At 42.8% G+C, this 26,832-nt stretch overlaps 1 protein-coding gene across 3 annotated transcripts in view; it reads left to right on the top strand.

Moving 5' to 3' along the window:
- The window catches only part of LRP8 (LDL receptor related protein 8), a 202,425-nt gene that overhangs the window by 148,426 nt on the left and 27,167 nt on the right, over positions 1 to 26,832 (top strand). For all 3 annotated transcript variants that reach the window (XM_083448002.1, XM_083448001.1, XM_083448003.1), the window contains 3 exons: positions 2,591 to 2,719; positions 19,001 to 19,369; positions 26,562 to 26,684. In XM_083448002.1, coding sequence (XP_083304128.1) covers positions 2,591 to 2,719; positions 19,001 to 19,369; positions 26,562 to 26,684 — 621 coding nt within the window. The remainder of the gene's footprint in view (positions 1 to 2,590; positions 2,720 to 19,000; positions 19,370 to 26,561; positions 26,685 to 26,832) is intronic.

Here is a 26,832-nt window from a genome sequence, read left to right as displayed (position 1 = left end):
CCTATAGTTGATGTACACTGACAACTGATGGCTTTCTGCTTTGAGGGTTAACTGCTCAGATTTACTTTTGAAAATGCATCTAATTACTTGTATCATTGTGGTGATTAACCCGGTGTCCTTTTCATAAACAGATGCTGCCTGCCCTGCCATTCTCATATCCATTATTCTTCCAAAGGTGTTTCTTGCCGTGGGCTCTGAGATCAAATTGATACTGAGATTCCTACATAACCTTCCTGCCACTTTGCTACATTTCACCATAACTTTTATATTTTTATTGCTTGTTTTTGTTCCCCAAAAGCACAAGTTTAAGACAACTCTGAGCTATTTTACCTTCAGGCTTTTTCTGATGGCGAGAGAAATTTCTTCTATCACATAAACAGAAATGGCCAATTCCTCAGAGACTTGCTCTCAAATAAATTTCAGCTGAACAACTCTATTATGTCCTGTTTCTTTCCCAAAACTGCGGTCTCTTAGGTTCTTCTATTTTGGGAGAGTTGCAAGTAAGCATGTAAGTATATAGAAATTAAATTGCTTACATGTCAGGCCAGGAAAAAAAACTTCCATAGCTGGAGGGTTTCCAGATATTGTTCTTCCATTCAGGGCACAGTGGGAGCAAAGTTAGAATACCATCACTCTGGTACTCCAAAAGTGTAAACGCTGGAAAAGCTAGCTGTTCAGACAGTCATTTAATCTAGTGGTTTACTAACCACATATGTTTCCAGCTATTTAGAAACTCCCAACTGATGTGATCCGGACAAATGCATGGCTACCTCTGTGCACTCTGTTACTTCTTTTGCATTGGACACTGAGCTGATGCACAACATTTGGGGAGCTTTCAGAACTTCATTTTGCAGTATTGTGGGGCTAGTGTTTGTTTGGAGAAGGGCAGGTGGATTAAGAGCCCCACTTGGCATGTACAGTTCTTTGATGTTCACGGGCAGTGTGATCATTTGTATATGACATTAATAGAGTTATATGTCCATAACCTCTGAGAACCTGATTTATGGGCCTTGTTTGTGATGAGGGACAGGTGGGTGCCTTCTACATTCCAGGCCTGTGGCTGTTACGATGTTCATATAAATGCCCTCCAGATGTATTGGAAGCTAAAATCTAAAATATCTGGAGAACACCAGGTTGGCAGAGGCTGGTCTAAAATGAAATTAGTTTATGTCTTCAAAACGGTTTCGCTAAGTTAGGTAATGACAGCATCCACTCTATAATTATTCAGGGTTGGTTTTTTCCCAACTTCAGTAACATGCTACATTTTTAATGACAGCTCCTGGTGGCCTTTCATTTTCCTGTATAGAATGATGAGCTACCTGGGGGGGGGGAAACCAGGCGGTGAAGCTGCAGCTGCTTTGATTGCCTTCAGATTGGAAACCCACTAAGAAAATGTCAATGAGGGCAGTTTCATTCACTAAGCACTTTTATGGCCTCAGTGTAGGGATGGGAGTGGGTGGCAAAGAAGCATCACCTTTTGGACACTATTAAATGCTTGATTAATCCCTTAATTTTCAGTTCCTTTTCAATTTCAGTGGTGCCCACCAGACACTTCTTTCCCCTTGTTATTAGGTCAGTGGTGCATTTGTGGGAAGCAGAGAAATTCAAACTTATGGATATGTATCTTAGTGTTGCAAAGGCAGATCTGCCTGTCAAACTTCTGTGATCAAAATTAACTTGTGTTCGAAAACAGTTCCATGTTAAACATCATCATATGAAACCACAATGAGGGAAGGGAATCTGGACTTGTATACTGGGTAAGAGACAGTGTCTCCAAAGCCAGCAGCCTGATCTTCTGCAATGGTACCCACAAGAGCAAGAAGAGTAGTAGGGACTGCTTTTCACCACCCTTTCTCCTTATCCTGGAATAGGTAGCTAGTATTTGCATTCCTAAATACAGTATCTGAAAGAAGTACTTTAAAAAAAAAGATTTAATCCTATTCTTTGGGTGTGTTCATCTATGGTATTGTAGTCAAGGACATTGCAATGGGTTCAAAGTGTTGCAAAAGAGATTTCAGACTGAAACCGATTCTTGTTTTTGTAATGAACTAGGCAGCTTTCCCCCTCCGCCTTGTTGTTTAAATCTATTCAGAATTAAATTCCTAAATTCTTTCTCCAGACACTCATGGTACACTGGGTTTAGCTTCAGTATAGTGATTTTGGGTACACCGTCTTCTAATTTACACCTGTTTATATTCCTTTATAACATCCTGAGGTTATGAGATTATTCAGCCTGCTATACTTGGAGGAGATCTATTCTTTTTAACTCTGTTACTGTGCTTCAGGTAGTGAAAATATATCAAACCAATAAACAGGAAAATACATGCCAGCTAAATTATTTGCATAGTATTTTGATCAAGTTTAGAAAGCATTCTAGAAAGCAAAGCAGCAATGAGAGTGTCTTGTACAAAGCTTTCAGATATAATTGTACAAAGCTTTCAGTGAATCATTCCTTCCGCCCACAAAGGACATCCACCTGTCTTTCTAGTGTGTCTGCTGCCTGATGAAAATATGGGGCACTCTGAGGTAAAGTTATATATAGTTCTTTTTTTATTCATTAATTATGTTATTTTTGTGCTTCTTTTTTTAGCCAAACAAGTATGCTTAGCTGAAAAAATCAGCTGTGGAGACTCCAGCAACAAATGCATCCCATCTTCATGGAGGTGTGATGGAGAAAAAGACTGTGAAAGTGGAATTGATGAGGCCGGGTGCACTAATGGTGAGTCTGAATGATGCTGGGCCTTTCATACCGATGCTGTTATTTGACCTCAATGAACTCAAACTCCAAATTATCTGATGCCAGTTTTTGTTTCCCTTCCCTCCTGTATTTCCTATCTACCCGAGCCTGTCTGATTAAATGTGTTTGTGCTACATCTTAGGCCACAAAAATCAATATTTGTTTTTCCATATGCTGTAGGTTTTAGGAAGGGCGTTGAAGACGATATTACCAACATTAGATTGTAGGGACATACATGCCACCCAGCCTATGCAAGCTCCACAGACACCCCCTGGAGCATAGATGAGTTGGGAATTAGTGTGGGCTGCAGATCCACTGCTTCTACCCTTGAGTAGGAGTAGTGGTGGAGAAACATTGAATTGACACTTTATTCCTTTAAGAGGATTCCATTCTATATACAAAGTTCAAACTCTGGAAAGAATATGCTAGGCAGGGTCAGAATCTACAGCACATAATAATAGCCCTTCAGGGAGAAAATGCCACTTGGTAAAGCACACTGCAAAGTTAAAATGAGAAAATAATTTGTGGGATTCCCCAGAAGGCTGGATATGTTTTCTGTTTCCCAAACACTGCAGTAAGATTTTCTCAAGTTGTTGAAGTTGCAGGTAATTCATTTTCAGCCATTAATTTTTTGCTGCAAGTTCCACCTACGTATTAGCTTGGGGATGTGGACTGAGAGACTGATCTCGCTCCAGTACTCTTCAGCCATTAGCCATAGATCACTGAATAGGTGACTTTTGTGTTTTTAGTAACTTACAAAAATCGAAAGGCAATATCTATTGTAAATGGTTTCAAGCAAGCAGATAGTGCTACTGTCTTTATCCTCCCAATAGCTCTATTGTAAAACCTCTATGGGTGAGTAAAGAGTGATACATAAAGGAGCAAACCAGTGTCTCTTGTAGGGACGGGGGGAGGAGAGAAATTCAATTTAGTTCATGCTTAAAGGCGAATCTACCAGATTTGTACATTCCATAGCAATGCACAAACCAAAACAAGCTATCCTTCAGAATTCACACGTCAGCTAGCAATTCTCCAGCCAAGTAATATGTACAAAAACACATATATTGGTGAAAATAATATACAAAAATAAGAACACAAGAAGAACCTTGTGGACTGGGCTAGTGACCCATCTAGTCCAGCACCCTGTTCTCACAGTGGCCAACCAGATCTTTATGGGAAACCGCAAGCAGGATTCAGGCACAAGAGCGCACTCACCTGCTGTGGTTTCCAGCAGCTGCTTTTCAGAAGCATTGGTGTCTCCATTCTTGGAGGCAGAGCCTAGCCATCAACAGCCCTTTTTATGCTCTATATTGGGGAAAATGGCTTTGCAAAAATGTGTACATTGGGAGGAAATGCAGGCAAAAATGTATACATTAGCAGAAAAGTGAACTGAAATGGTAATGAATTTTCATGATATATATAGTGCGTGCGTGCATTCGTGCGCACGCATGCAAACTGATGTGGAAATGTGTGAGGACAATAAATAGGAGAAACCAAAATCCTGAAATTGACAGATTCCCCCATCCCTAGTCTCCCTCCATTTGTGTGAATAGCTGCACAACCATACAAGAGGCTGGTTTTATTCGTACAGCTGGGGGCTTGTTTTACACACTGCGTGGCAGACTAAGCGTGGCAGAACCAGAGAATGGAAAGGTTGCTTTTGTGGCCTAGGTGTCCCCACATCTCTTCTCCGCCTTGGGTTGTCGGCAGTTCTCTTTTCTTGGAAAGGAGCACATTTGTCAAATCAAGCCATTCTTCTCCGGATGAAGATGACCCCCTCTCTGCTGTTCGCAAGCCTTCTGAGTTTTAAAGGATTGATTTCAATCCTTTCTGTTATCCAAATCTGATAAAATCCCTCTAAGCTTATCTACTGATACTCTGTAAGCATCCCTGTTTCTTCTCTGCTTAGAATCTTTGTCATCTTCTTTCTCATCTTTGCTGTTTGCTTGTCCTCAACATGGATGGGGGGTGGGGGCAGGGGGGAGAGAGGAGGTTTTACTTATCTCTTCTTTTTCCTGAGCTTACTTTGAGTGAGGGGGAGGGGGGAACTTTCTTTTTTGCCTTGCTTGCTTACTTGCTTGGAGTTAAATTTGAAGCTATCAAGCTCATCCTCTGAAACGTGACGTCTCCTTGTCACATTAGAGGCTGTGCCTTTCACAGAAAGTATCTGAATTTCAAAGTAACATCACATTTCATATATCTATTTGAAGGGGAGTTCATCGTTGTTGGAAGTAATTTTCACATCTCGCTGTGCAAAACACACAGACACAAAACCCTTAAAAACCAGAGGAAGTATCCAGGAAGAAAACTCAGTGGCTGTTTCTAAAATCCAAACAAACAACATATCTGCATGGAAAATAGCACAACTGGCTTTTCTGAGGCCTTTGCTAAGTTTCTACCTGAGACTTGTGCAAAACCTATGCCACACTGAATTTTAGTTGGAAGGTGTTTCCCTGTGATGAAGCAGAGCCCAGATGGCAATGAATCCGTTTGATAATGCAGGGGCTTTTCATATGGTAAGGTTTACGGGTGAGGGATTGTATAGCCATATCAGACTTCATGTCAATAAAATCTCTGGTGTGCGAGAAAACTTGTGTTTCACATTCAAACTCTTAAATCAGAAAGTTGTGAATGAAGCAAATGCAGCAGCCATAAATGGTCTTGTGGAAGGTGGGAGGACAGAATTTATTTGCAATAATAGCGCTCCCACAGGAAGCGGTGATGGCCATTAGCTTGGATACTCTAAAAGAGGACTGGACAAATTCATGGAGGATAAGGCTATCATTGGCTGCTAGCCATGATGGCAGTGCTCTGCCTCTGTGGTTGGAGGTGGTAATGCTTATCGATAAAAAGAGCCTGCTTGATCAGGGCAATGGCTCATCTAGTCTAGCATCCTGTTCTCACACTGGCCAAGCAGATGCATGTAGGAAGCCTATAAGCAGTACTTGAGTATAACAGTGCTGTCTCCACTTGGGATTCTGAGTAGCTGGTATTCAGGAGTATATAGCCTCCAATAGTGGAGGCAAATCATAGGTTTCTGATGGCTGTAGGGGGAAGGCATCAGTTCCTTAAGAATGAAAGGAGATACAGGGGTTTATTGCAAGTAAAACAAAGCCTCTGGCAAGGCTCTAGAGCAGGCATAGGCAAACTCGGCCCTCCAGATGTTTTTTGGGACTACAACTCCCATCATCCCTAGCTAACAAGACCAGTGGTCAGGGATGATGGGAGTTGTAGTCCCAAAACATCTAGAGGGCCGAGTTTGCCTATGCTGCCCTAGAGACAGTGTGCTTGACGATCCTCAACCTCTTCCTGGGAAACTGCCAGTGCATCAGCACTTTAATTCTCCCGAGCATTGATTTGTTGGCTTAGTTATGCTAAAAAATTTTTAAAAACTGTTTCTTTATCCGTCTTTGTAAGGGTCTCTGCATTTTCTAGCTTCAGTGATTTTATTCCAGAGAATGTGAAGGTAATCAGTGTCCCTTGCCCCTACCAGGTAGGAAATTCTGAGCTAAATAAGCTGTTATAAACTGCTGTATTTGATTTGGGAATTCCAATAATACAAAGCAAAACTTCCTTTTTAAGGAGTGGTTCTGCCGGCTTGTAAGATAATCTCCCAAAGAGATGGCAAAAGGCCTCCAGTTGAGTTGTTGTAAAAGCAGCAGTGGGAGAGTAATCATCAAGCACAGTGGGATTTGTGCTACAAAAGCTGCAGTCTCTTCCCTCCCTCTCTGCCAGTACCCACTCATGCCATAGTTAATTATAGACCCCTAAACGCTCCTTGCTAGGCAGCATAGAGACCTAAGCACCAACCTAAGCAGGAAGAACTTCATCCCACAGTGAGCAGAGAGAGCAAAATCTTTCTGAAAGACTCAGGCGGCATCTTAAAACTATGTGTTCAGCTTCATTTTATGTCTTATGGCAAGTTTGTTCATGTGTAGGAAACTCACCTGCCCTGCTGCCACATCAGCATCCTTGAGTTGGAGCTTTCCTTACCTGGCATGCAGGGAGAAAGATGTAAACTGAATGTAAATATGCAGTTGCTGCATTGTAACAGCCCCTTTGTCTGATTCTGCGCCGATTCTTTCTTTATTTCCTTCTTATTTGTTTATTTCATTTACTATTTGCATATATAGCCTGCCCCATTCACCAACTGGTCCTAGGACATCTTACAAAAATACTGCACTTAAAATACATAAAATTCACATTTAAATCATGAAATAGAACCACATAACAAATGTGGCAAAACAGTAGCACAGACTAGCAGTGCACAGTAACTAAGTGGAAGATATCCACTTAGGCAAAGCTCTGGGTAAAAAGGTGCATCTTGGCCAATTGTCAAACCGCTTACAATAAAGGCACAAGATGCATCTCAGAGGGAAGTCATTCCAACACCTAGGGGCCACCATAGAGAAGGCCCTTACATGTTTTGCCCACAAAGCTTTCCCTGCTGATCTTAACTCCCTTGGCAGGTTGATGCCTGGTCATTTTGATTTTTGACATTGTAGAGACCCCCATCAGTACTTCTTCCCTGTTTAAAAAATATCTCCTGCACTTGGTATGTGAACCCACTCTACTGTGGGCCATAATCTTCCCTCAACACCCACAACAGAACATTTTGTAGCCTCATTCTCCTACCAGAGTTTGGTGTAGTTCCTTGTAAGTTTGAGTTCAATGGCTTACATGTTGCAAGAATCCCTTCGGCAATGTCTTACCATACAGGCAACTAAGATTGGAACTACACAGTGGCAAGTGTATATTTCCAAACCTGCATCTGTCAGAGCAAGAACATTTGTAGGGGAGAAGTGATATGCAGGAAGAAGGAATGCTTAAGCTTTTCTGCTGCCAGAAGCTATTGAAGCAGTGTGCAATAAGATAAAACAAGATAAAATACAAAACATCAAGCTCTTACAAACAAGAAAACAGTTTCTACAATTGAATTTCCATAAAATGGCTTCTTAAACAAAAACACCTTCAGTGGCCTAAACATCTTGTTTGCCTAATTTCAGCTGGTAACTGATTCCAAAGGGCTACAGCTGGTTTCTTGTACAAACTAAGCACATCTCTGGGGAGTTTAGGTACTCTCAGTGCCATCTGAGGAGTGCTGTTGCTGTGCATGGCTATACATACAGTCATTTTCCAAGCAGTAACTTACAGAGTAATCTACTACCACCGCTCCTTACACCAGGCTGGAAGTGTAGGGGGTTGGATTAGGTAGAAATGTTCTTCCACCCAGCTCTCTCAGCTCGGCTAATCAGCAGGAGGCCTGCTGGCTTGGACCAGTGGAAACATGGAGTTCACAAGGTCCGGGGGACTGAGCTGACGAGATCTAGTGCTCACAAACTCCATGTGGTAGCATTGGGCCTGGTTGTCCTTCTCCCTATCTCCCACTGCCATGAGCGGCTCTGACACTCTGCAAAGCCCTTCCTTCGAATGATGGGAGATACGATTGTGCCCTTACTTGAAAGGTATCATCCTGCTGAGTAATATGGAAGGTGTTTGCCATCTTTCTACAACTGATGAGAAATTTGTGGAAGCAGAGCAATAGTAAAACTGTCCTCTTCATTTGGCAAGATGATACAGAGGACTGGCTTACCAGGTGGCTACAGCACACTGTGACAAATCTGTACTTGCCCATAAAGAAAAAGAAGAAGAAGGCTAGTTTCTTCCCATATTAAAATGAGACATTCACTGCCTGTCTCCCTGGCCTGGAGGACTGATTTTAAGTACTCCCTGAACCATCTACTCTTTAGTTTTAACCAATGTGTACCATTAACAGGACACATTTTGTTTAATTCTACTCCAGAGACAAAGCCACCTGCAGTTCAGTGGTCTCCTAGATTAAATTATCAATACTATTAATGGCTACAACTCTCTCTATTGATCTATTGAGTTGGGCATCCAAAGGGGTGTTTTTATCAAGGAAGGGAATCATTGAAGAGTAGCAGGAGCTTTAGATTGGTTTTACTGACAGCATCACTTACTAAAACTAGGAAAAGATTAAGCAGGTTCAATGCCCCTTCTTCCCTTCAGCTATTTCAGCATGAACTAGAGAAATATTGCACACTGTTTTTAGCATGTACTTGTTAGGGACTGGATGGATGAGGAGGAGTGGTGGCAGGCACCAGGCAGGGAACTCACTAGGGATGCATCAAAGGAGGAAAGATCAGAGCCCAGGAGTAGTGGTGGGACACTGAGGACAGGTCATAGGGGGAAGGAGGGGAGGAGTGGTTGGATTCTGAAAAGGCAACAGACTTTAGTGAGCAAGAAGAGCCAAGGGCAGAAAACAGTTCTGACTCAGCTGGTGAAATATCCCAGGAGCTTGCTGCTCCTACTGTACTAAGCTCCCCTCCCTACTTGTCTCCAAGGACACAGAGGGCTATACAGTATGTGTAGCAAAACAAAGGGCACAGATCCACACACACTGCACATAGTTTGAGGTTGCTTGGCAAAACATCCAGCTTTGGGGGGGGGGGCTTAGAGGGAAGTAGAAGATGAAAACCTTCAGTCCTGGCAACTGTTTCATAGGGGCCAGTCCTGTTTGTAGGCACTGCTGTCTGGTGGTATGCTGTTTTCTTGAATAAAGAGCTAACTTTTCTGCTTGTCTCTGCATCTCACAGTACTGCTTTATAGCATGCTCAAAGAGGTCTCTTAAAATGCCATGAGTGACTTCTCTGGGGTTGCCCTGCCCAGCTTCCTAACTTCAAAGCACATTGGATCTTTCAAAGCATACTTGTTTTGTCTCTGAGAAGCAGAAAAATCATTTCATAGGATTTATTATTTTTTTTTTGTTCTTCTGGTAGTAGGATTGTTATTATTTTATCACAACATGGGTACATCCTCTGTGACAGATTTATGGATGAGTGGAGGTGTATCTTCTTTCACAATTAGCCTGCAGGATAGTTCAGTCAGTAGAGCATGAGACTCTTAATTGCAGGGTCATGGGTTTGAGCCTCATGTGGGGCAAAAATATTCCTGCACTGCAAGAGGTTGGACTAGATGATCCTCACGGTCCCTTCCAACTCTGAAATTCTAGGATTCTAGGATTATTATTTTTTCTACAATCTCTATAATGCACTACTATGTTAGTATGCAAAGTGGCTTATAAGTCTTAGTAGTCAATTCCATTTTTTTAAGCAGCATGACTCTCCTGTGTAGATTGTCATTTTGGATAAATGCACTTGCATCTGTTTCTCTACGAGTATACATTGTTATGTACTGAAGTTCTCACCCTGGGCCAGCAGGGGGATACTGTAGATAGTTTTCACTCAGGTCCACATATGCAAATAAGGGATTGAAAGAGATGTTCAGTGATTGGATAGTTACAGAAAGTGGTTACTGTTGCGTTGTAGTGGAGCTCTATATAAGCAGGCTGGCTGAACCCTTCAGTTCAGTTCTGCTCTGGCCTGTGAATAAACAAGAGCTGTTTGAAGAATCGCTGTGTCGTCTGATATGTTCACCCACAACTTAACATACACTGTGGTAAAATGCCTTGGCAAAATACACACACACACACACACACACACACACGCACTATGAACGAACTATATGTAAGATCTATGGCCTTTCCTGCCTACCTAAAAGTGACTTTCACATGGTGAAGCAGCCATCATTTACCTTCCCAATAACCCCATTTCCTACTTTGAATACCATATTTTTTGCTCTATAACTCACTTTTTCCCTCCTAAAAAGTAAGGGAAAATGTGTGTGCATATTATGGAGCAAATGCAGGCTGTGCAGCTATCCCAGAAGCCAGAACAGCAGAAGGGATCGCTGCTTTCACTGCACAGCGATCCCTCTTGCTGTTCTGGCTTCTGGGATTCAGAATATTTTTTTTCTTGTTTTCCTCCTCCAAAAACTAGGTGCGTCTTATGGTCTGGTGCGTGTTATAGAGCGAAAAATACGGTAACTGGGGTGAAGGAACAGTAACTTGCTCCAAGCCTTCCTGGAGGTCCAAGGTCCTACTTTTCTGCTTCTGCACCTCCCTCAACACAGTCCCTCCATTTCACATTAAAGAGAGTCATGCGGAGGACTTCTCTGTGCAAGAGAAACAAGAGCACCTGTGTCCCCGTTCTTTGGCAAGCGAGGTTGCTCTCATAATGTGCAAAGAAAAATTATTTGCCCAATTTAAGCGTCAGGCTGAATGCTCCATGAATGCACTGCTTTGCATTTAACTATGACAAGCAGCTAATATGTTCATGCCAAAAGCACCCTCATTTCTGTTTGTGAGTGTGTGATTACAGGCAACCACAGAGACAATTTTATTTTATTTTTTGCCTCTTTGTTGTGAACCTGCGGGATAAATCTGAATATGAGATGAGGTAGTAACTAAAGAACAATTTCTCCTGCTTTCTAAGGAGCTCTAATACCTTAAGCAGTGATAAAGTAGCAGCTGGCACACTATGTTTTAATTTCTGAATAGCCAGGGCATAATGCACAGCATTAATCCTTCCAGCTGTCCAGTAGTTAAACAGCATGTAAAATCAATGGTGTAGTATTCTTTTCTGCCTTATCTTATTTATCAAAGACTTACACTTGATAAACCTGCAACTATTATTGTTTCCATCTCTGTGTTCCTTTTAGATTCTTCTGTGTTCTTTGACTGTGGCAAAATAATGAAATGGGGGAATTTGGAAGAAACATTTTGCTCTAATGGCTTGGAAGAGAGCCAAGGGGCTATTCCAGTCTCCACTAGGCATAAGTTCAGATAATGAGAGATGTATTGCTATAATGTTTAGCATCAGACTTCATATTTAGTTGGAAGTACTAACTGACGCGGGTAGCGCTGTGAGTAAAACCTCAGTGCCTAGGGCTTGCCGATCGCATGGTCGGCGGTTCGAATCCCCGCGGCGGGGTGAGCTCCCGTCTTTCGGTCCCAGCTCCTGCCCACCTAGCAGTTCGAAAGCACCCCTAAGTGCAAGTAGATAAATAGGTACCGCTTTATAGCGGGAAGGTAAATGGCGTTTCCGTGCGCTGCGCTGGTGCTGGCTCGCCAGAGCAGCTTCATCACGCTGGCCACATGACCCGGAAGTGTCTCTGGACAGCGCTGGCCCCTGCCTCTTAAGTGAGATGGGCGCACAACCCTAGAGTCGGACACGACTGGCCCGTATGGGCAGGGGTACCTTTACCTTTACTAACTGAAGAGCCCATTACCTTGTATTTTACTTGAAAACTATTTTTGAAGATAATTTCTTCGTAATGTCTCCTGTTTTCCTTCCACTCCTTCCCACGGGCCTTTTTCTCCACCTGTCCCAACCTTTTATGGGTAAAATTTGATGTGCCAAACTCCAGCTTTCTCCTGATTCTTTTCCTCTTTGCTTCAGTGGAGTTAATGACAAAATGTGCTAAATACTGGGGATATTTAGGCCTTGAAATGCAGCAGTCTTCATCTCTGCCCTAGTGGAGAATTCCCATCAAGAGAATTAAATTAGCGGAAGTAGAAGTTTTATGGGGCGATGACCCCACTTACTTGTACTAGGAGCAGTGCCTTATACATCATTATTCAGTAGAGTTGCACTGCTGGGAGTCTGTGTCTCAGTCGTAGCTGCAAGGTTCTCTTACTGAATGAAGCAAGCTTTTCTTATTCCTTTTGATCAGCTTAGATTATTCTTATTCTGCTCATTGACTCAGAAGTTGACCGTGAGCGTAGAAGTTGGGAGGGAGTTTCTGCTCTGATAGATGGGTTTCCAGGGCATGCTCATTTCCAGGGCCTGTATCTGCTTGAGAATTTGAAATCCAAAATGTGTATCATTTGGACATGGGAGGATAGCATTTTTCAAAGGTTGTGCACCTATATATTCATTATAAAAATGTGTCATTACTTTGTTTATATAATGCAAAACTGGCCTGTTTTTCATTAATTCATTGAATATTTTTTTTAAAGATCATAATAATACAACTTTTTAAAATTTACACTCCAACCTTCAATAACTTCTCTTTTTAAGGCAGTTTTACAATGCCACACTGGCTGCTACAGTAGCTTTGTTAATAGTAGTCTGTCTAACTTGAAGAAGTCCTCCTTGCGTTCAGATAGGTTGACCAGAGCATGAAATGAAAGCTCCTTCTTTGGCCCTAACTCCTTTAGCTCATGTCCTGCTTTCCAGCTCCACTTCTGGATAATTCCAGTACAGTACTTTGGAACAAGAAGCACAAAATAGCTAACAGAAGGTTATGTGGAAGTGAAGCGTTCTTTACTGATTCCAGTGGAGCCATTCTGAGGTACCAGACTAGCCTTCATCAGCCATTGATTTGATCCAGTTCATTTTCAAAATGAGTAATGGTTCTTTTGCATCCACAGTGTTTCTAGGGAAATTGTTCCAAAATTTTACTCTATGCATTTCAGGAATATGTTTTCCTGCCACAGTTCATATCACTGGACCATGTTTTATTATGTGACAAATAATATTAGCTGTTTCAACATGCCATGCCATGTACCAATTACACGCACAGCCTCATTTGTTTCTGGGGAAGCTGTTGCGAAATTGCTAGTTTAGCTGACAAGTCTCATCCAGACTGGATAAATGGGCACATACCAAAGCAATTCAGTACAAACTGAACATAACACTCTGGGAATGCTAATTGGTTGTAATGCTGCACTTGTTGTATTGAGGGGTAAAGTGCATTAAATAACCTGACGGACCATTTTGTGATTGGCAGATTGAAAAGAACTTGCCTGAAAAGCACCATTGCCTCGGAAACTATTTTGGGAAAAGTTGTTTTCACAACAATACATTACCTGTGATATTTGCGAGGAAAATTGTTTACCTTTATTACATAGCCTAAAAGTGCTGTGGCATGTATATAAATGGGTTGATTGATTTACCAGTTAATTGGTTAAATTGGCTACAGTTAGTCAACTAAAAACAAAAGTAGGACATTTATAGCGGTTTATAAACTTTTAAACTTGATATGAACTCTCTAAACATTTCTCACGCTTAAAAAACCCAACTGAAAAACCCCAAGGGTTTATTACCACAACCCATAGAGATGTAGTCATCTCAGGTAGTAGACTGGGATGCTATTGAAGGAGAGTTTCCCCTCCCCGCTCTTAAGTGCTACAGTCTCTCAGAGGTCATCTTTCAGGGGTGACTTGCCAGTAGTGGGGTAAAAAATGAGCAGAATCCCACCCTCACTCTGACACCCCCTTTCCCCTCTCTTTTTGACACCCTTTTCTCTCTCTCTCTCCTCCCTTTCCTCCCAGTGGTTTGCAAGGAGAGAAACAGATCTCTCTTGCTAGCAGTCTGAGACCCTTGCAAAGGTCTTTTGAAATTAAGTCACATGTGGCAGTAGGACCATAGTTTGCCCATCCCTATATTAAAGTATGGTAATTTTGTCAAATTAGGAGTGGCACTCTTTGGACTTTCAGTCTCAAGTAGCAATATACCTAACATCTCTTCTGGAGCTATTTTCCCAGTATTGTTCTCCCCAGAGTTAATGATCTGACTAACCATTCAGTCAAAGCACTTGTATGGAAATTTGCAGTTAGAGAAGCTTTTTTTTGCTTGTCCCTTCTTTTATTACAAAGCACTCTTAAGGAAAAGAATGCAAGAGACATCTAAATGCCCTTACATGCATATTGAGTCGGTGCTTTTTCTCCTTTCCTTCCATTTCCCCCCTCCACATACACACAGACAAATAACTGTAGGAAATGAGGTGCATTATGCAAGTTTTCATAATATACTCTTCTTAACTGCATCATTTCAGTTTTCTAGTGAACAAAACATGTATGGGGGCATTTGGTCATAAGATATACTGTATATTGGTCTATAGATGAATAAATATGCTTCTCCATCTGTCTCTCTCTCTCTTCTACTCCACTCCACATTTTTCTTTCTTTTTAGAGGAAGAGGTAGGGAAAGTAAAGCTGCATTATTGTTTACTGCTCTCATTTTAATGCTCCTGGTACAACTTTCCTCGGTATCTAGGATCCTGAAGATTACTTTTGAGAGCTCTTTAAGTGGCTTCTTCAACTGCAATTGCAGCAGCTCTTTCTTGGAACCTTGAAGAACAAAACTAAAAAGAAATCCATATCTTTCCCCTCACAAGTAAAGAAACACATACCGTACTGTAATAATAGCAAAATCAAAGAAAGTAAACAGATGGCTTCTGTTAAAGCCAGCACATCTTATTTATGATCATTTAGCATTGCATCCATTGGTTATTTGAGATGGCCTTTGATGTGAGAACACATAGGTCCAAAAGCAGGCGCAGAGGAGATGAGGAAGAAGCATTATATTAATTTGTATCAGCTGCTGGTGGAGGGTCATTTTTGTGCATATGTGTGGAATTGTCTTATTTGCATGTTTGGCAGATTTCAATAGACAGAGAAAAGGTATACAAGCAGAAGGAAGGGTGGAGATGAGCTAATGAAGAATGAAAGAAAGAAATGCTTGTTAGACCCACAGGAAAGAGAAATAAATTCACAGCTGAAGTTTATAAATTGCATCAGCCCTGCCAAAAAAAAAAAAAAAAAGGAGGGGTGCTTATGCAAACTTTGCTCATTGATTTGTAATCCACTCAAATGAAATCTACAAAGGCAATTTCCTCTATGCAACCTGGAGTGCTACATTAGCAGCGTACAGTCACTGCATCTTTCACGTTTATCACAACTCTTTGAACTTTTCAGGAAAGCTTTTATCCTTGCTACCGTAAATTATTATCTAATAAGGGAATGAGGCTAGTGATCCAAGAGGGCTGCTGTTGAGCTATTAAGCAAGATGAATAGGTCAGTTGAAAGTGCCAATTAAGTACAGGGTACTTGGGGGAAGCGAAGGGAGAGGTGGTCACTCTCTGGCTGTAGGAAAGTGTTAGCTGCGATGGGTTGGATCATGTCTGCATGATCATGAAGTTCTGAAATCTTAGACCTTTGGCAGTTTGAAATAAGCACCAGAAGGACTGGCATTAAGGTAAGTCACACACTCCTTTGTATAGGAGACTGAATTACATGCTATGTAGCCCATGTGTTTATAGAATTGAGGAGAGATTTCACAGCAACGTGATAATTCAGGACTGCAGTTCCAAAACCAACAGGCTCAATCTTGGAATGCATGAGCAACCCCCAAGGTATCTCTGATCCCCCTACAAAAACACAAGGAGCCCCCATCAGTGTAAATAGGTTTGTGGAATTGTTACCAAAGCCTTCCTCCACTCCTGACCTAGTTGGTGCAAAGCTGCTGCTTATTGAGAAAGGCTGCTTTTCACTCAAGCAGACAGGAGCCTCCAAAAGAACTTCTTGTACCACCAGGGCCTGTGGGCAAAAGCCAGAACTTACAGGTGTCTTCCCCTGCTTCTGAGGATCCAAAGGTCTCCCACAACACCTCCCAAGCCCAGTGGTGCAGGGAGTGTACCAGGTGGTAGGTTAGGGAATGGAGGAGGGAAGGAGTGCCTGTCTTCAAGCCAGAGGGTTGGCCCCCTGAAGCTCCTGACAAGGGGGCAGAGCCCAGGAGAGGAAGTCTTGAGGCTGATGCTTTAAAAGGCTCAGTCTACTCTCAACCTCTATTTGAGCGAGTTGGTCACTTGGAGCTTTCTGTGGTCAGGCAATTCTCGCCGTGTAGAATCCAGCGGCAGACCAGAACACCTTTTGGGAACTAGGGTTTTCAAGGTGCTAATTAAAAAGGAAAGTGCCAAGTCTTTTCTCAGTATTTCAAAGGAAGTCTCTGATTGTGTTTTCGTAAGTGGTGGGAATTAGGTGGCTTGGCAGCTTTTAGCTGTAATGGGAAACTTAAAGAGATGCAGGGTCGGCCTTGGTCACACCACGCCTGTCCTGTGCCTTAGCTCACTGCACTCTACTGTTTTAAGCTGTTCTTTGCCTGCTGACTCACTTCTGGCATCGGAGCCAAGCTTGGGAGAAGCAGTTAGCTCAGTTGGTTAGAGCATGGTGCTGATGATGCCAAGGTTGCAAGTTTGATCCCCGTATGGGACAGCTGCATATTCCTGCATTGAAGTGGGTTGGACTAGATGATCCTTAGGGTCCCTTCCAACTCTACAATTCTATAATTTCTATGAGTTTAAAGCAGCAGAGTATGGTAAAGTGAAGTAGGAGGAGGGTGTGGGCTTCACTCTCCTCTTCTACTGCTTTTTATATAAAACATTACCCCACCCCCTGCCTTAAAGTCAAACAGGCATGCTTCATAAACTCTTCTATGTACAGTTTGACCCAATTCTGTGCACCTCCACCCTGCAGTTAAGTTGCATATCACAGTCTTTGGGCACAAGCCACCTGATGCTGCAAATGAAACAAGGAAAGAAATTTAGAATTGAGGCTTGCATCTAATTAGATACCTTGGCATAAATAAAGACCAGTGGACCAGTTGTGGGGGTTTTTTTAACAGCCTCCTCCAGCTTAACCCCCATCCTCCATATTGTTATTAGCTCAGCTACTAGTAAGCTGTGTGAGATCTCACTGGAATGGTACAGGAGAAGCAATGTTTACTTCAACTGTTAACAAAAAAATGCCCTCTTGCGCCAATTAAAAGAACTTGTTTCCAAGAGTGATGTTTCATGTTGCATAATTTGTAAAAGTAATCATTTCCCTATGGATCCTTGAAAGTGCTGAAGCAGAGGTGTGTGTGTGTGTGTGTGTGTGTGTGTGTGTGTGTGTGTGTCTGAATAGCGAAACAAATTACACACAATTAAGAGTTTTCAATGGTATCTCTTGATGGGGGGGGGTTGAATTTGCTTTTGGTAATCTAAGTGACCATTAGTTCCCTGCCACTACGGCACCTGGAAGTTTTAATTTGAACTACTTCCTCTAGTTCAACTTTGAATCAGGCATGCAGAGCTTGGAGGAGAGAGAAAAATATCAATCCCAACTTTATAGCTCAGAAAACTCTCATTTGTATGCAAATGCCACACGGTGACTTCCAGGAGAAAATTTCACTGTGTTGCAAAGGGGCTTATCAGTGCAACTCAGAAGCTAAATCCCTGCGTACCTCACTGAGCATTTGCCCTATGCATACCTCTTAATGTGTTCAAAACAAGACATGCTGTGAAATTCAGAAATCTACTTACGTTTGGAGGGGAATGAAATTGGCACTCATGAAGGGCCAGAGCGGAGTATACTGTAGTGCAGATAACAAGCCTGCACACACTTGAGTCATCCCCTGGTCTTTAACTGGGGCATTCTGATATCTGGCCTCCCCAACTGGCTGCAGTGCTGATCTCCAGCCATTCTATGCAACTGATTTGCTCTTTTCCCCCCTCCAAATTTCTACAGTTGTTCCCTCTCACTGTTTTATAGTGACCTGCAATTCTTGGACTACTCCAGTTAGATTTGCCACCTTGCTGCTTTCACACTTGAAAGAGATTTTGGACCATCTGGCCATTTTTTCCTTTAGCTCAGCCTCAATGCTAGACAACAAGCCATTTCCCCCCATGCATTCATTTTGAAGAGTGAGCATGAGCAAATGAAGTGTTCTCCCCCTCTTGATGCTCTTGATGGGGAGAAGGCACATTGCAGGGGCAACTTCTTGACTTCCTAGTTGCATATTGCATTGTGCAGCTGAAGGCACCTCTTCTCCCCCAGCCCCTTGACACTCTTGCACTCACTACAGACATAAAGATGGCACAGGACATGCCATCCTTTTTGGGTTCTTGTTGGGTTAGCAGGCACCAGCAAGGAGAGAAGTATTAAAATGAACCTTTCCTTGGTTGAATATTCAAGATATATCTTATGACCCTTCTGATCACCTGGAGTAAAGTAAACTGAATACCCCTTATCCATTTGTTTGCCATCTTTGCGACTCATCCACTTCTTCTTTGTGTAGTCCTGTAGCACACAATCAGGAATGCAAGAAGTATCCCTGGGAAAAACAGGCAGCTGATTTCCCCCCGGCTCTCACTCTGCTGATGAGCAGGAAGCAGGCCATGGAAGCTGTGCACCCTTTGGTTCTGTAGTTACCATTATGAATCGGGTTGGCGTTGGTACACTGTGTGGACCTTCCAGTCCCTGAAATAGAGGTGTATAGCTTTGCCCTTGGTGGTAGTGGATAAGAATGAGGATAGCAAGAGCAATCTCTATTATTTCTTTCAATGAGGAGCAGGTGGAAGTATCAGAATGGAACAGAGTAGGAGGCAATGGTGATAAAATACACACGTGTGCATGCAATAAAAATGCATGTTAATCCCCACCCCCATTGGGAAATAGGAAACAAAAAGAAATTTGGATGGCTCTTTGGAGAAAGGCTGAAACGCTGAAAATATGGAAGACTCTGTCTGTTGGGTAGGCTTGAGCTCTCCTAACTCCCCTCTTTTGCTTTTATTCCACAGTCTGTTCGCCTACTGAGTTCCAGTGCAGCAACAAGACCTGCATAGCTACAATTTTTGTCTGTGATGGTGACGATGATTGTGGTGATGGCAGTGACGAGAGGAAGTGTCCGCCCCTCACCTGCAACCCCAACGAGTTCCAGTGCAATAACAGCCTGTGCATCCCAGAGATCTGGGTCTGTGATAATCAGCCTGATTGTGAGGACCATTCTGATGAGTCAACGGAGAAGTGTGGCTTCAAAGCCAAGCCACAAGCCACAAGCACCTGTGCAGCTCACGAGTTCCGGTGCGGCAATGGAGAATGCATCCATCTGAACTGGAAGTGTGACGGAGATGAGGACTGCAAAGACAAGTCGGATGAGCAAGATTGTCGTAAGTGTCCATGGGGCATTGAATGGCACATGGGGAGTTATCCTTCTCATGGGGTATTTTAGTGGGCCTGTCAACGGTCATCTATCCTAAAGTGATTGCCCTTGCAATCCAGCCCTATGCATGCTTACTTGGAGGTAACGTCTCACTGAGTTCAGAGGGTCTTACTCCCAGAGATGCATAGTACTGCAGCCTTTCATGATTACGTGTGAATCAGTGAATCAGAGGTTGAAGTGAGTTGCAGAAGAGCTGCCACCACCAAGCAAAACCAGGGCTGCTTCTTTCATGCATCTTTTATCCCAAGATAAGGTGTCATTAGTGGATTCAGTTGCTGTTCCATACTGACCAGTGAGTCACCCAAGATAATCAGGAAAATAGTGTTGCTGAAACTCCGGGTTATTATTTCAAGATAAAAATTCTGAAGTGCAGCCCCATGATAGCTAAATTATTATGGTAGAAATGAGCCCACAGGCTCCCAAGAGCAACATGTTATATTTTTAAAAGCAAACTTTATTACTGTGTGTGTGTGTGAGTACACACAGACAGCAAAATACATACAATTTGTACCCAAATGTGATTTCAGCAGTTTCAGAAAAGCATGTATTTTAGATAGAACCTGCTTCAGGTTTCCCTTTTTATAAATTATTTCCTTGAAATGATAATATTCTCACCATCTTATTCCTTTTTACATTTTCTTTATACAGTCTGTAGGATTATACCCATTTGGGGTGTTTTCGCTACTGTTTTGCAATTACTATTATTTCCATTTTCTTTCTATGTATATAGTACAGTGGTACTTTGGTTGTCAAACGGCTTGGCTCCCAAACAAATCGGCTCCTGAACACTGCAAACCCGGAAGTGAGTGTTTCAGTTTGTGAACGTTTTTCGGAAACCGAACGTCCGACACGGCTTCCATGGCTTCTGATTGAGTGCAGGAAGTTCCTACAGTCAATCGGAAGCCGTGCCTTGGTTTTCAAATGGTTCTGGGAGTCGAACGGACTCGGGGAACAAGTTCCACAACCAAGGTACCACTGTATTATAATAATAATCTACACCCTTATTTATCAAATTACATATTAGCCCTTAAATCCAGTTCTAGGCAAAGTGATAATGCTGCCGGCTTCTGTATAACATTTCTCCTGGCAGTTGGGTAACCAGTCAGAGTTGATGGGCTAGTTAATTCTGTTAAGGCTATCCATAGAAAAGCATTTGCAGTATACTTTTCTGCTCCCGAACTGCGACTGTTGAAGAAACACTGCTATCTACAGCTGCATAAGTTTTGCATGCTAAAATAGAAGCTCCTCTCACAGAAGTCATCGAGGTGTTCACGGCCCCAAGTTACTGAATAATGGATTTCTCTCCAGTTATCTTTGTGCCTTCCACAGATTGCTGCAATGTTTGGGGATGTTTCATCCATTTTTCAGATGCTAAAAAGCTTAAGCTGGTCATTCACCCAATGACTGTGGGAGAGAGAGAAGGAAATGGAGAAAATGTTTCACTGAAATATTCATAATTGTGACACACGAATGACATGAAATATTTACATTTAACAGCTACGTGTAAGCAGGATGGCTGACGAAAGGCCATCTGTGAGGGCTGAATATTTTCGTTCCCTTTAGAAAGCCTCTTTCAATTTACATACAAAACTATAGTGAAAATCACTGGATATTATATGAATAAGTCCAATAACTAAGCAATGCCTGCCTTCAGGAATTTAACTCTGGTTTAAAAATCTCCCTTTGGGCTCCTGCATATACCACTTATTTACCCCATCCAATCTTTGTCTTCCATCTTGTTTTCGTGACACCTCTTTCCTATATTGTGGCAAGGAATCTTAACAGGAACAGCCTAGAATCTGGCTGGGTCTCCCCAGCCACTCTGGGTGGCTTCTAACAAATATTAAAAATACATTAAAATGTCACACATTAAAAATTTCCCTAATCAGGGCTGCCTTCAGATGTCTTCTAAATGTCAGGTAGTTGTTTATCTCTTTGACATCTGGTGGGAGGGCGTCCCACAGGGGCGCTGCCACTACCAAGAAGGCCCTCTGCCTGGTTCCCTGTAGCTTTGCTTCTTGCAGTGAGGGAACCGCCAGAAGGCCCTTGGCGCTGGACCTCAGTGTCCGGGCAGAACGATGGGGGGGCGGAGATGCTCCTTCAGGTATACTGGGGCGAGGCCGTTTAGGGCTTTAAAGGTCAGCACCATCACTTTGAATTGTGCTCAGAAACATACTGGGAGCAATGTAGGTCTTTCAGGACCAGTGTTATATGGTCTCAGTGGCCACTCCCAGTCACCAGTCTAGGTGCTGCATTCTGGATTAGTTGTAGTTTCTGGGTCACCTTCAAAGGTAGCCCCACGTAGAGCGCATTGCAATAGTCCAAGTGGGAGATAACCAGAGCATGCACCATTCAAGCGAGACAGTCCAAGGGCAAGTAGGGTCTCAGCCTGCATACCAGATGGAGCTGATAGACAGCTGCCCTGGATACAGATTTGACCTGCACCTCCATGGACAGCCATGAGTCCAAAATGACTCCCAGGCTACGCACCTGGTCCTTCAGGGGCACAGTTACCCCATTCAGGACCAGGGAGTCCTCTACACCAGCCCGCCCCCTGTCCCCCAAGAACAGTACTCCTTTCTTGTCAGGATTCAACCTCAATCCATTAGCCGCCATCCATCCTCCAACCGCCTCCAGGCACTCACACAGGACCTTCACTGCCTTCACTGGTTCCGATTTAAAAGAGAGGTAGAGTTTGTTTTGACGTAGGCTAGAAACAAGCCTTCTGCCTGCATGTTCTCTCCTCTCTTTCCTTTTCGCTTTTTTTGCATGCCTTAATTCAATACCTTCTGGTTTGTTAAAACCACAGTTTTCTGTGACATTGAACTGATAAATCACGATTTGATATCTTTGTTTGCAGGGAATGGTCAAACCACAGTTTGAGTGTGGCTTGCTATTCTGGTGTATACGTAGCGCTCAAACCACAGTTTTCAAATGTGAACATAATACAGAGAGTATTGAATTAAGGCACAAGAGAGAGGAGAGGAAGCCACAGGCATGCAGCACATCCCTGGCCCAACAAACCATATAAACCATGATTTGTTGGGCAAAGACCGTCAGGTCTGAAGCAGGCCACAGTGATTTTTTTCTTCCTGGAGATTTATTCCCATGTACACATTCCAGTACTGTGGACCATGTTCAACCTAGTAGAAGTGGAAGCAAGCACAAAGGCTCCTGCTAACACAAAGAGACTTTCCCCCTTTCCTCTCCCAGAATTGCGCATTGAGGAGGTTGGGCAAACAGAAATGCTTGAGCTGGCATAATGTTTGCTTTACTGCAATACTGAATTCTTCCCATCATATTTATTGTGTAAAGTTCAAAATTCCCTTTAAAAACATTGACATTACAAGGTCTGCTCTGGTCCCACTACACTTCTTTGTAGTGTACGTAATAGAGGGATGTCAGGAATTAAAACTGAATCTGTCCTGAGGCCAGGTTCTTTCACTTGTTGCTGTAATTACTTTGAAAGAATGAAAGCACTGGCTATGTGTTAATTATGATAAATAGTAAAAATGCTTTGGCAGACAAACAAAAAGGGAGATGAGCAGATGAACCAAAAAATAGAAAAGGTTTGCTTCGGTGGGTGATATTTCTTGTTTCTGTAGAAGTATTAAATATTTTTTAAATCCCTTAAAATGTGCTTAGTGACAGAGCACTGTGTGTGGCATCTCCTGCGAAATAATCTGAGGTGATGGTACTGAAAGAGGCCTTTGCTTAAGATAACCGGAGAATGACTGCTGATGTAGATAGACCCTCGGAATAAGGCAACTCAAAGTATCCCTAAAGACATGCATGCCTTTAAAATTATTCATATGACATACAATCCATTTACGTTTGAACAATATGAAATGTAATATAAAGAGTGTTTCAGCTATTAATGACATAGCTCTAAGGAGACAAGCAGGAGATCAGCATGGATTGAATATGAGCAGCGCAGGGCTTGCAGCAGGTCTGATATGCTTAATGAGTGTGGCAAGCCTCTGGAAATAACCCCGTACAGGTGCATTCTTCACAGTTCCCATTTGTGCTACAAATTTTCACGTGCAACTTTGGACTAATTACTCCAAATGCCTCCATATGGCACATTTTACCAGCTGGCAACAGAAGCCCTAAGCAGTTTGGCGGGTAGGTTTTTCTGGCTGATACAGCAGGAGAACAACCTCATCACCAAACCCTTCAAGCATTTGCATTCCGTGATTCAAGTTAGTGAAGAACGACGCTGCATTGTCCCATCCTTCTAAGTTTTCAACCTGCCTTATTTTTTTGTGTTTCCATATTGCTTCACATTAACAGGCTAAATGGATTGTTAACAGGCTGTCATGGACAAATAAGAACCGGCTTGGTTCTATGGCTGCTCAGATCCCAAGGTGGCAATTTTCAAAATATTTGAATTGCTGATTTTTCGTTGAATTAGCTTAGTCCCATTGACTTCAATGAGGCCAAAGTGGCTTAACTTGAAGAGGGCTGTGCTTGAGAGTAGGTCCCCTATCCAAAGCACGGTGATAAAATTGCACTTCCCCAATGTACCATATACGCGGGTGGCGCTGTGGGTTAAAGCCTCAGTGCCTAGGGCTTGCCGATCGAAAGGTCGGCGGTTCGAATCCCTGCAGCGGGGTGCGCTCCCGCTGTTCGGTCCCAGCGCCTGCCAACCTAGCAGTTCGAAAGCACCCCTGGGTGCAAGTAGATAAATAGGGACCGCTTACTAGCGGGAAGGTAAACGGCGTTTCCGTGTGCAGCTCTGGCTTGCCAGAGCAGCGATGTCACGCTGGCCACGTGACCCGGAAGTGTCTCCGGACAGCGCTGGCCCCCGGCCTCTTGAGTGAGATGGGCGCACAACCCTAGAGTCTGTCAAGACTGGCCCGTACGGGCAGGGGTACCTTTACCTTTAATGTACCATATGTCGGAAGGTAAACATGTAAAATGTGCCTTTTGGAAAAAAAAATTCCAGAGATGTTCAGGACAGCGCCTCGCAACGCAACATCCACTTTTTCTGGTGCTTTCTGCCGCATGTTGCTGGATCTAAAAAGAATCCCCATAGGATAATTGCACAAAGTCCTTTTTAAAGGATGTGCTAACATGCAGCACAGAGTGGAAACCTTGGCGCACTCCCACATCTGACTTTCAACAAAGACACTTTTGCCTGTTTTGACACTTTGGCGAGTTGGGAGGCATTTGTAACTTACTAAGGACAAACAGAAGCACTATAAAGCATTGTGCAAACAGTTTTCCTTGCCAGAGCATGGTTCAACATAGTGATCTTGAGTCCCTGTTGTGTGTTTGTCCAGCATGGGGGATTGTACCATATCATGTTATCATGCCTTATGGTGCCTGCTGTGCTTGTTGCTTGTTGCCTCCTTGCTGTGCCCCAGGGTATTGAGGAGCCATAATTTCTGATCTCCGGGACAGTTTGCGAAATTGCCGCAGAGATTCTGCCGGGAGGCTCTTGGATCACATGAATTAGTGTCTGTGTCATATTGCTCCAGCAACTCAATGGCAGTGATTTTCTGTCATTTAGGATAAGGATGCAGTTCCCCAAAGAGGAGGCACTCAAATGAGTGCTTTGAGATAGGTTTATTCAGGGACACTGCGGCAGCTGTAAGCTTTGAAATTCAGCTCGGAGGTTGCTGTTTTGCACCCTCTAAAACCTTCAGTTGTTGCTGTTTTTTACTGACAGGTTTTTTAAAAAAATGATAGAGACAATTAATCTTGCTGGGCAAAAAGGTCCAGAATAAAAGGGATTGGAAGCAGCTAGGACAAAAGAATATCTCCCCATGGTAGAATGAACTGTTGTCAACAGCAAGGCCTACTGAGAAAACCATTCCCAGCAAGAAACTGGTCAAGACCATAAAGAGAATTAATGTACTGAATAGGGTATTGGACTTTTTAAAAAGACAATTTAGACTGCCTCAGTAGAATATGTCTATATTTGGAATGCTTTTTTGGGGGGTGACATTGATAATTTTTGATGGTGTTTTAGACCCCCTTTCTCTTATATGTACCTGCATAAGGATTTTAAAAAATGATTTATAACATTTCACCACTCACTTCCTGTTCAGTTGACAGTTTGCTTGTTTTTTCACAGCCTCTGTTTTCTCACACTGGTGAACTTTTAAGAATTTTCTTCTTTTAGATATGTATTTATGAATCTGTCCCCCACATCTCAGTATAAGTATGTATGTATTTTTGTTGGCATTGAAAATTGAATAAGGAGGAAGTAATGAAAGAAAATCCATGCTCAGCCATCCAAGCTCACTGAGTGGCCCTGGGCTATTCACCCTCTTTCAGCCTAACCTCCATAACTGAATGGCTGTGAGGTCAGAATTGGGCAAGTCCCTCTCCCCATGTATGACACACTGAATTCTAGTGTGGTGAGCAATGGTGCCAGTCCCCACGGAAGAAACTTCAAAAGAATAAAGAATATAAACAGCAACGTGAAATGCAAGATAATTTCTACAAATCGCTCACAGTGCCAAATGACCAGCAATAATAAAAAAGCACCCACTCAGCCCAAAATATAAAAACACAATTCCTCTAACTGTTCCTTTTCTAATAACAGTGCAGCAATAAAAATATGATTCACATATTGGTTACCTGAAGAAAATAATTACCTTAGGTCCTTTCCAATGGATGGGAGTGCAGTAGCTTTCCAGAGGTCAACTGGCAATGAATTCTAGAACCCAGAGACTACGGCTAGAAACAGAACTGTTTATTTTGTTTTATTCAAGTTTTCGTTTATTTAAGTCCTGCTCTTTAGGACTAGTCTATCCAAGGCAACTCACAAAGTACAGTGGTACCTCAAGTCACAAACGCCTCAGGTTACAAACGCTTCAGGTTACAAACTCCGCTAACCTGGAAGAGTTACCTCAAGATGAGAACTTTGCCCCAGGATGAGAATGAAAATTGTGTGCCGGCAGCGCAGCGGCAGCAAGAGGCCCCATTAGCAAAAGCACGCCTCTAGTTAAGAACAGTTTCAGGTTAAGAACAGACCTCTGGAATGAATTAAGTTGGTAACTAGAGGTACCACTGTAAAAAGAAGATAGAATTAATTACAATAAAAACAGCATTAACACTGAGGCAGAAAACTTGTGTCAAAATATTCAGAAGTGTGTTAATTTTTATTCCTTCCCCCTCCACCCAAGCTCTGGTGACCTGCAGCCCTGATGAGTTCCAGTGTGGCGATGGGACTTGCATCCATGGAGCCAAACAGTGCAACAAAGTGCATGACTGCCCTGACAACAGTGATGAGGCTGGCTGCGTTAACGGTAGGTGCAATCGGTGTCCTTGTATGGGGTATAGCAGAAACCGTTGCTCTGGAAAAGCTCACATAGATGCTAGAGATGGCATCTAGTCCGTTTTTCAGGACTCAGCTGCTCCTCGCTGTGAACTTCTAGACCAACCAACAATGAGGCT

This window comes from Podarcis tiliguerta (genome assembly GCF_965153285.1).
Source record: "Podarcis tiliguerta genome assembly, chromosome: 6".
Classification (NCBI taxonomy): domain Eukaryota; kingdom Metazoa; phylum Chordata; class Lepidosauria; order Squamata; family Lacertidae; genus Podarcis; species Podarcis tiliguerta.
This window is presented reverse-complemented; position numbering and strand designations above follow the sequence as displayed.